Source organism: Rissa tridactyla, chromosome 8, assembly GCF_028500815.1.
Source record: "Rissa tridactyla isolate bRisTri1 chromosome 8, bRisTri1.patW.cur.20221130, whole genome shotgun sequence".
NCBI lineage: Eukaryota > Metazoa > Chordata > Aves > Charadriiformes > Laridae > Rissa > Rissa tridactyla.
This window is the reverse complement of record NC_071473.1, coordinates 16,554,754-16,565,016: the sequence shown is the minus strand read 5'-3', so window position 1 is coordinate 16,565,016 and position 10,263 is coordinate 16,554,754. Positions and strand designations below refer to the sequence as shown.

General features: G+C 51.2%; 1 protein-coding gene across 2 annotated transcripts; it reads right to left on the bottom strand.

The window, feature by feature from the left end:
- Nucleotides 1–80: 80 nt before the first annotated feature.
- On the bottom strand, nucleotides 81–9,024 carry INTS15 (integrator complex subunit 15). Of its 2 annotated transcripts, none has more exons than XM_054212993.1 (6): nucleotides 8,830–9,024; nucleotides 7,258–7,479; nucleotides 5,809–5,974; nucleotides 3,427–3,954; nucleotides 1,480–1,519; nucleotides 81–892 (listed from the first exon to the last, which is right to left on the bottom strand). In XM_054212993.1, exons 1-6 carry the CDS (start codon nucleotides 8,884–8,886, stop codon nucleotides 685–687), a joined length of 1,221 nt encoding a protein of 406 aa, XP_054068968.1. In that variant the 5' UTR covers nucleotides 8,887–9,024; the 3' UTR covers nucleotides 81–684. The 2 variants fall into 2 exon arrangements, with proteins under 2 accessions (XP_054068968.1, XP_054068967.1); XM_054212992.1 differs by having other exon boundaries at nucleotides 8,695–9,023.
- Between the last annotated feature and the right edge of the window lie 1,239 nt (nucleotides 9,025–10,263).

Sequence of the window (10,263 nt, the reverse complement as noted above, 5' to 3'; positions counted from 1 at the left end):
ACGAAGGGGTTGTGTTCCCTCCCTGGCCTAATGAGTCGCACCTTCTAATCGCTCTTTGAAAGACACAGCGGCAGAATCACTTGACGCTTCGTAAATTGTTTCCTTTAATAGGAAGTGCTGCTTTACTCTACCTTGTGCTTCTGAAACAAACATTTGTGTTCCAAAAATATACAGTGTACACATACTCTGTAGCTATAGATACAAACATTTACAAAGAAACGAGCAGGCTGGAGTGGATGAGCTTGAAAAAAAAAAAATAAAAATCTCACACTTTTCCTTCTGGCCCTCCTAGAGCAAGACTAGCTGGGCTCACCCTGCCATAAACAGATCGGGGCGACTGAAAAAAAAACCCCACACGTGATTGAGAAATTTCATACCCTTGGTGATTATACAAAGCAACGTGGATCAAAAAAAAACATTTCCACACACTGCAGGGGTTTTGAGTTCCTGTTCCCTTTTCCCCATCCCCTCCTTTTGTCGCTACGATCTGCCTCAGTATCTGCATCCCGCACCCAAATCAACTGCAGCCTACCCGTCCGCGTCTTCTCTACTGCCGAAGGGCTGATCCCTCAGGCCGGCATCGCTCAGCTCTACACCAAAATGTGGTTCCCGAGACGTTTGGTTTCATCTGCAAGGCTTCCTCAAACTAAAGGGAAACTGGGTACGCTCTACAGTCTCAGCATTTTAGCGAATAGGTCGGTATGGGAATGTCATTCCTGGTATAAACGTTTGGACAGGGTGAGCCGGGAGCGCTGGGTGAGCCGGGAGCGCCGGGTGTGCAGCGTGCGCGGGGTAGCCCAGAGGAGGAGTATGGATATGAGGATAAAATCCTGGTGGCAGAGCCCCGTGGGTCGGTTGCTGGACTGGACCCGAAATCACCAGCTGGAGCAGGCTGCGGAGAGGAATTCAGACAGGCGTGAGGATTATTTAGAGAAGGCTTTTGTCATGGCTCTCCCCAGCCCACAAAGGCCTGGCTGCAAGGACAATTCCTAAGCAACACACAGCAACACTGTCGACAGGCAAGAGGACAGCGTTTCAATTATGCTCTTCCCAGCTTCCAGAAGACCTTCTTTTTTTTCCACTTTCCCCTTTTTCTCTTTGCAAAGAGGCAAGAAGCAAAGCGCAGTTAAGCGCAGGGCCAGGTAAGAGCAGCAGGGAGTTGGGGATGGGACAAGTTTGGGGCAGGTTCCATGCTGTAATTTCATTTCCCCCCCTTCTGTGCATTTGTTCTAACGCAGGCTGGGCAAGATAATCTATACGGTGGGAGTCACTGAAGTTTCCTTCAGTCAAGACTCCAGCTTGCAAGGGAAAAAGCAGCCAGCACCGCCACCTTTATCCTTGCGCCAACCTGTGTGTGAATAAAGGCTCATTTCCAGAAAGTAAACACAAATTTTTAGGGGGGATTTTGTCTCGACAGCCCTCAAGCGCGTGTCTTGGAACATGCATCAAAACCAACACAGCTGTAGAAAGGTCTCTTACTTGTTATGTGGTAGCCTGGAGCACACAGTTCTCAAGTCATCTGAAAGAGGACAGAAGACATAACAATAAGAATAAAGCAGAAATTAGAGCGATTTCCCTCTCCGCTCTCCTTTCTAGGAAGATTGGATTACTGGAAAAAGCTCCAGTCATCCACAGTTCCAGAATCCCACTCTCAGGCCAAAAACTCCCATAGGAAAGAAAAATGTTTCTCCATCTCACCAGTCATTACCCCAGCTTTTTGCACTTGACGCTTTAATTTATGTTCGCCATTTAACTACGCTGCCATATGGGAATTGCAGCTTCGTTTCAAGGCAGGCCGAGCCTTCCTATAGAATCTGCAGTATCGATTTGCTATCGAGAAGTAATCAGGATATAGGAAATACAAGGTATGACTCTGCCCACTGAATATGGCATTTATGATGAGAAAAGCATCAGGTCAAAGCAAGGCAAAGCTTCCCCAATATCTGTTTTGCATTGTTTTGGGTTGTTTTTTTTTAAACAGTGCTAGTGTAAAGAAAGGGTTGAGGGTTGTTTTGGTTTGGTGGTTTTTTTGGGGTTTTTTTTTGGCTTTTTTTTGTTGGTTTTTTTTTGCTGGGGTCTATTCACTAAAAATTGCACCTTTTTTTTTTTTTTTTTTTTTTTTTACCATCTTAGTGTCTTTTCCAGACATTTCTTGGTAATACCTGTACGTCTCACTCCTCCGAGAGCTGCTCCCATCTCTTCCTTGGTCCCATGCAAGGAGTTCTACTTTCAACCGATTTTCAGATATTAATGAAGAGTTTGTATTTGCCTCTCCAGAGCCAAATAGCTTGAACCAAGGTATTTAACAACATACCATGTTGCCAGAGTCCTTTCAGGAATAGCTTTAGAATAAACTCCTGCCTTTGTAGATAAACGCACCCTCAAAACACTGAAATAACTGGTATTTCAGCAGCTACTTATACTGAATTACTTCCTACTTCTACAGTAAAAGTAAGCGCTTGGAATGTACCAGGTGAACAACTAGGAAAAAACATGGCCAAATTAAGCCATCATCTAAAAAAAAAAAAAACCACTTTTCTGCCTATTCTTATTATACCCAGAGCTGCTTTACAGAAGATTAGAAAGAACAACATTGATATTTGACCAGCAGCACTGGTTCAGCCACGGCAAAAGCCTCGGGCACCTGCTTAGGTACAGGCTGCTCTCCGCAGCCGAGCTCTGCACTAACTGCCTGGGCTTTGGGGAGCTTTGAGCCTTCTGGTTGCACCAAGAAGCGCCTGTTTTCAAGAAAACGTATCAACAAAACAGTACATCTGGCTGAGCCTGTGCTGTGTTAAGGCACTTCTCTTTTTTGTCTCTGCAGGTCTTTTGGAAAGAAATGGTTTTGGCAACAGGAAAGAGAGACGAAAGCCACATTAGCAGGCTTCTTTACTGAGTTTAACTGAAATCGTACACACTGTAATGGGGTCTCATTACAGGAGAGCTGAAGGCCCAGAAGTTCCAGATGAACAGTTTTTGTTTGCTTTTCAAATTCCTTGTCTAGCACACCCACCCCATGGTCTCTCCTCCAGCAGGCAAACTCAGAGAAGTCAAACTGAAGCACAATTAAACAGTGCTTTGTAAATAGCTATAAACAATTCTGAGGGGGTCAAATTTGTCCTCGTGGCAAACACCCAGACACAACGCCCTTGTGCACACTGCATGGTCGAAGATCAATTCTCCAACTCTGCAAAGCAACGCACCAGTCAACGGCATCAATGATCTCTCCCTTCTTACTCCCCATGCAGTTACATTTCCTGAAGTATTTCCTGCATTATCACTTCCTAAGAGAGGTAAACTACTACTTCTGCTGTGAACATGTTGATCTCTACTCTCCCCATCAAAAAAAAACCCTCTTACAACATTCACACACTGGAGGAAAAGAATCCCGTGCCAGGGTCTCTGCCAGCCCCACCAACAACTTACCCCTAGTGCACAGGAGTGCTCCCGATGCCATAGCCACTTGCAAAGCCTGAGCCAGTCTGTCTAGAGACAGTTCAATCTCTTTGGATGCATTGAGAGGATTGAGTTCGTCAGATAGTCTGTTAATTTCCTCAACGAGCGGTACCACGTGGTCAAAGGGTACTAGCCCCAGGCGCCCATAAAGGTTCTTCTCTGTTAAATGCCCCTGAAGCATCATAAGAACCTGCAGGACACTTAGATGCAGTTTTGAATACAGCTGGTGGCAATCTCTGTCTTCTCCTGAAGTCGAGTCCTTAGCAATTTTGCTGGGGGGGTGTCCATTTGAGAGAGAGGCTTTCTTCTTCCTTTTGTAAGCCAAGGGGGCCTTCACGCACCAACGGATGAGTCCAGTCAGCGGGGTGAGCTCTAAAAACCCTATGGGCAGGTTGGCTGCAATAGGAGTATTCAGAAAGGTGATGAGGATCAAGCGGGGGTCTTCAAAGATCCAGGAAACAATCAACTCGAGCAGATCCGAAGGAGGGATGAGGTCATCTGAAAATAGGAAAGATACTGTTGAGTAAGCTGAGCCTTGCACTGGAGCACAGGGCAGCAGTCTTTAATTAATCTCTCACACACCTACCCTTCCTGCACTGTCACAATTACAATTTCAAAGCCTCCCCAACTCCGCTCTTCTTTTCAAGACGCCAAAGATAGATGCTCATTTGTCCCAAGGAAGACACATGTTCCTGACAACCTCACCTTCTCCACCTATTCTGAAGACACCACCAAACGCCACCATTTATTCCCTTTCCCAGTAAAGCTTCTTTTGTCATTTTCTTTCTCTTCCACCCCTCATCTCCTTGTTCTTTCTCTAAACGCAGTCTCCGTTTATCCCTTGCCACAGAAAGTACAATGGGCAAGGGAATAGGAATATCTTGTTGGCACTTCCTTCTCCTCACCCCGATCATCCAACTGATTTCCTGTAAGACTTACCTAAGCAAATACATCTTTGTGGGAAAACTTAACACAACCACATAACAGGTAAAGGATTATAAGAGCTTTAAGTAAGTAAACCTTCAAGTAAGAAGTAAAATGTGGTCTGAACAGAACTGACGCTTGACTACAGACAAGAGAAACATTGACTTCACAGTAATCATGCGTCACCCCGTCCCAGGGGCAGGAGACTGGACTGAGTGACGTACTTTGATGCCGAGTTGTGTACAGTGCCAACAAAGGGCTCAGCACAGAACTATCGGGTCTTTTGTACCTGAAGTGACTTACAGGACAACTTATAGGACTACAGAATTACTAACATGCGCTGGATACAGAATCGGTATTCTCCAGTTTTTAGCTTTTCAGAGACCTCCAAGTATCACAGACACTGCTGTTTGTGTGATCAACCCCTGTCCTCAGGACGTGGTGGAGACTGCCCAGTTACAGATGTCTCTTTGAAGAGCAAGCTTCCTTTCCCTGTGTCACCAATAACATCTCAAACTAAGGGATTTTTAAAAATTACTTCCTATAACTCATGGTACTTCCTTTCTGACACGTCTTTTAATTAGGTAGATGAACTTCCAAGTGGTTGCACAAAACATACATAATATACTGAGGAAGAATATGCTACAAGCTCTACCAAATACTTTAAAAAAAAAATTCTAAGCCTGCATCTCTCAATAATGCCAAGCTGTTTATCTGGAGAAGACCATGCAAAACATTTCCTTTATGAACAACAAATTGTATTTGCTTTTTTGGATGATGTGTGATGTTGGTATTTAGTGTATGGTTGTTCCCTAGTCCACCACGATCTCTCTGCCTCTCTTGCTGAGTAAAGGTAAATCAATCTTATTTTAGACACCTACATGTTTCTAGTGTCTGAGCAACAACCACCGTATGGGTTAACTAGCTGGTGACACGCAGTTCAAGAGCACGTTGGAAGTATGCTGCTGATTACATTTCTTCTGCTCAACAGAAATCCTGCTCCAGCTTGCAAGCATTCAGAACTTGCATTTTCCCCCTTTTTGGAAGGAACTGGACTGACAGAGCCTTTATGCTGGGTAGGTGACACACCACAGGGATGCAAAACTGCCCCAGCTTTCGCTCCTAGAGTTGCTCAATCAATAAGGTCCCCGTGTCCTTTGCCCTCTGTGGAAGATGTTGCCCTTTGTGTCAGGTGTTACCTGGCGGCTTCTCCAGCAAAGACTCTTCCTTCAGCCACCGCCTGGTTATTTTTATTCTCACCCAAGTGACAGAGGATGCAATAGCCACACCCCTGAGCTGCTTCTGGCAATAATTACACAGTAACAAGCATCTTTAGAATTTCAGCAATTAATTTGCTTGCAACAGTTAATTTGCGTTGCATTATATTGCACTGCTTACTTCGAAGGACACAGGCTCGGGTACACTTACCTGAGGAAAGGTCATAGAGCGCTGTGACGGATGTAATGAACTGGCAGCAGAAGCGAGGACTGGCACTGAATATCTGTTTTAGCGTCTGGATGGACCCCGGCACCAAGCTGCAGTAGTCATCGACCAAGGCTCGGGCTAGCCTCACGCAGTACACAGCAGGGGTTCGCTGCAGGGGAGCAGGATAGCACACAAGGAAAAGGGGATTAAACCCAGTCACAGGAAGTTCTACAGAGCCACCTTTAAAGTCTGCGTTGCCCAAACACCCTGCCTTCCCACAACACCCAGCCGCTTCACTGTTCCAACATTTGTGTTTCCACTTTCCCAAAATTAAAGCGCGCTTGCTCTCTCTGTCTCTACATACCAAAGGTCCACTCAGGCAGAAATAAAATTACTATTTCACAATATTAAATAGATGGTGGTATTTTGTGTTTACAATATCTGTGGTTTAAATTTAAAACCTTTTACATCAACATTTTGCCTTAAGATGGAAACTTTTTTACCACTCAGCAACATAGCTCTGTAGTACAACTATTTCAGTACCAGAACAACTAGTTCAGTAACCTCTCAGTTACGCTTGACATTTTTAACGTGGAAAAATTCTCTGCAATCTTCATGTCACTTAAGAGCTGCAACCTGCAAAAAACTACACCACCTTCTGCAAACCAAGTCACATCCCCTCTACCAAGGCCTCACCAGGTGGGACAAGAGGGACCCCACAAAAACAGTACTGGTCTCGGGGTACCACCCTTCCCTCCCAGCACAGTCCTTCTGCTCTTCCTCTTCTGTAAAGCAGGTAAATTCTGCACATCCCGAGAAGGCAGCAGGAACAAAGATGCACTTCCCAAGGTCTCCAGTGGGGAATCGCAGTGGGAAAGGGGGAGACATAGGAGATCCCTGACATACTGCACTCACGGAAGACAGACATAGGTATTTTGTGCCCAGCTCTCAAGACAGAGGTTTGCCTCTTGTGCCATGCGCAAACTTACACGCCAGGCACAGTTTATTTCCCAAACTCCAGAGTCAGCTTTTCTGGCCAATGAGGCCATGAACTGCCACAGTTTTGTTGGCTGAACCTTCCACTGACCCCTTTCAACATGCAGGGGTTGCAAGGGGGGAAGGGGACGGGAAGAAAAAAAAAAAAATTCAATAAAACTTTCACTGACAGTAAAAAAAAAAACAACGAACAAATTCTTTTCTGCCAGTGCAGCACATACATGGATTGGCAAAATCTCTCCCTTATGCTGCAGCAAAGGACTGGACATGAGCACAGACGTGGGGTGAATGCAGCTGCAGCAGCCAGCTGTTATATCAGCTTAAACGGCCACAGAGGAGCAGCTGACTGCAACTGGCTATCACGAACCGTTAGGTGCCACTCAGTTCACTCACACCCATCGCAGCACACTCCCTCGCTCCTTCCCTGAGACTGCCCTGCCTACACAGAAGCTGTACCTGCAGCCAGAAGGCAGCACACTCCAGAACAGGAACCCTGCATACAGCCACTGCCATGGAAACCAGCTTTCCTAGCAAAGCCATCCTGCTGTCATCTGCTTTGTTTCCTTGAGGGCTGAAGAGAGACGAGAAAATGATCTGCCGAACTGAATCCTTGGTTTGCTCTTGGAAATAATTGCACATGATCTCAAGGAGCTGAAGTTCCTGAAGTGAACTCAATCTCTGAAAGAAAACAAAAGCAAATCTGCAAAATACACTGGGACCCTTGAAGAGCCAAGAGCTGCTTTAGTGAAAAGGCAGGAACAGTAAAGGCTGGGAGTTTCCCTCAAGTGTTAGAAACTCAAATTTTATGCACAGCACACATATTTAAGCTTGCTGAACCACCACTGCATTTACCTAGTTACACCAAAAAGCTCTGGGTTGTATTTGAATACCTGGATACCCAAGACTGGTGCTTGCTGCACCTGCAATTGCTGCCCATGAACCAAGAGACAAGATCAACAGCAACACTGGGGTGAAAAATATTTCCTCCCTCTGTAAATAACAGCACTAAGGCACTGCTGGGCAGCTGGGGGGTCCCAACTGGTCCCAGCAGCCCAGCGGACCCCAGGCCCATGCACCCCAACATTCAGCAGCAGCTGTGGTTTCTGCTTGCTGCTCTCTGGGAGGTCCCCACCTCAGCTCTGGCCCATACCCAGCCACCTAAAAACCCTGGCAGGGCCCAGCCGCAGCACTGTGAGGCTGTGGGCAGTCCTCAGGGGCCTCGGGCCCCACCACACCTCCGCAAAGCCCTGCCTGGTCTCCCACAGTCCTGGCCAGTCTATCGGGGTCTTACCAGCCATATCCCTCCCTGCCAAAAAAACCCTCAGTCACCAGCCCCACAAGGACCCCGTCCTGTCCTTCTAAGGCCTCAATCTCCACCTGCAGCCCCCAGGGACCGAGTCCTTCTAAGGCCTTGGCCTTCAGCAGCAGTCTCCATCCCAGGGACCTGGTCCTCTCCTCTTGGGACCTTGGTCTCCAGCTGCAGCCTCCAGGGACTTGGTCCTCAGCCTCCTGCAGCAGATTCCCAGGGACCCCATCCTGTCCTTCTAAGGCCTTGATCTCCACCAGCAGCCCCCAGGGACCCCATCCTGTCCTTCTAAGGCCTCCATCTCCTCCTCCACCAGCAGCCCGCACCCCAAGGACCCCTCCTGTCCCCTTGGGACCTCGGTCTCCAGTAGCAGCCCCCCCCCAGGAATACTGTCCTGAGCTCTTTGGGCCTCGGCCTCCATAGCCACTCCCTGGGGCGGCATCCGGCCTCCCAGGGTGCTGCCCGGCATTAGGCCGCCAGCCCCCAGGCCCTGCCCCGCTTCCTCCAGGCCTGGGCCTCCACCAGCCCCCGGGGAGTGTCCGGTCCCCCAGGGCCTCTCCAGGCCTCGCCCCGCGGCCGGGGCCCACCTTGGGCGGAGCGCCGCGCTCCTTGGGGACCTGGAAGAGGAATTCCTCCAGGAGCTCGGCGGGGCCCTTGTCGACGAGGGGCAGCGGGGCGTTCTGCAGCTGGCTGCTGAAGTAGATGTCCAGATGGTACAGCACCTCCTTGGCGGCGCTCAGCGCGTCCCGCCGCAGCAGCGAGTGCCTGATGTCGCTCATGGCTCCGACCCCACCGGGAAGGAACTCCCCACCACCACCACCTTTCCCTCCTCCTCGCGTCCCGCCGCCCCCCCGGCCCCGCTCGGCGCGGCGCGGCCTCCCACAGCGGCGGAGGCGCAGGGCAGACGGGCGCTACGGTGGCCCGCGGCGGACAGAAAGGGGCCGGCCGCGCCCGCCGCCCGCAGCGCCCCCTGGCGGCCCCGCCCGCCGCGGCGGGGGAGGAACCCCGAGGGCTGGGCAGGGAAGGCTGAGGCCTAGGGCAGGCTTGGAGGGTCTTGGCCTGGGGGGGCCTGGCGCTGGGGGCGTCTTGGCCAGGGGCGAGAGGGTCTTGGCCCCGAGGGGATCGTGGCCCGGGGGTCCCGTCCTTGGAGGAGTCTTGGCCCGGGAGTGCTTGTCCTGGGGCTGACCCTTGGGGGCGTCTTGGCCAGAGGATGGGGGTGTCCGGCCTTGCAGGGGCTCCTGGACCCTGGGGGACAGGTCCTGCGGCTGGCCTGGGGGGTGTTAGCCTCGGGGGGCCTGGCCCTGGGGAGGTCTTGGCCCGGGGCAAGGGGGTCTTGGCCCTGAGGGGATCATGGCCTCAGGGGGGCTGGCCCTGCGGGAGTCTTGGCCTGGGGGTCTGGTTCTGGGGCTGATCCGAGGGGTTCTTGGCCCAGGGGGGCTGGCCTTTGGCAGGATCTTGGCCATTGGGGGGGGTCCCAGCCCAGGGGGGGTCTTGGCCTGTGGGTGTTGGTCCTGGGGCTGACTTTTGGGGGGGTCTTGGCCCAAGGAGCCGGGGGGGGGGGGCAGGTCCTGGGGCTGACCTGGGGTTCTCGGCCTTGGGGGGGGATCTGTCCCTGAAGGGATCTTGGCTTGGTGGGGCTGCTCCTGGGGCTGTCCATTGGGGGACTCTTGGCCCAGGGGGGAGTCCTGGACCTGGGTCTGACCTGGGGAGCCACAGCCCTGCTGGTGGGGGGGGTCTAGGCTCAGCCCTCCCCACTGTGGGGAGAGGGGTGCGAGCCCTGGCCCTGTTCTGGGGGGTGCTTGGCCCCAAGGGCCCCCCCAGCCCCTAAAGAGCACCGAGCAGGGCAGGGGCCTGGCAGAGACCTCCTGGGAAAGGCAGCAGCTGCCCTGGGAGGCCGGGGAGCCAAGGCCACTGGGGCAGGACTGGGGTGAGCTGCGGGAGCCTGCGGGGTGGTGGCTCCCCTTAGGTGACCTCCTGGGGAGGGTCTGGGGACAGGCACCACAGCAGAGACCCCTCGTTTTTTGGGGCTCCGAGACCGGCTCCACACCTGAAGGCCCAGAGCTGGTGGGCTCCCATCAACTCCAGCATGCTCGCCTGAAGCCACCTCGTTGGAAATGTAGTTTTGGTGTTGGTGAAATAAACACTTTTTAAGAGAA

What these genes read in the sequence shown, in the direction of transcription:
- INTS15 (XM_054212992.1), bottom strand. Translation starts at nt 8,886, where the DNA reads ATGAGCGACATCAGGCACTCGCTGCTGCGGCGGGACGCGCTGAGCGCC. An exon ending in AGCGCGGCGCTCCGCCCAAG is followed by an intron (nt 7,480 to 8,694) that starts GTGGGCCCCGGC and finishes GTTTTCTTTCAG; the next exon opens with AGATTGAGTTCACTTCAGGA. An exon ending in GCTCTATGACCTTTCCTCAG is followed by an intron (nt 3,955 to 5,808) that starts GTAAGTGTACCC and finishes TCCTATTTTCAG; the next exon opens with ATGACCTCATCCCTCCTTCG.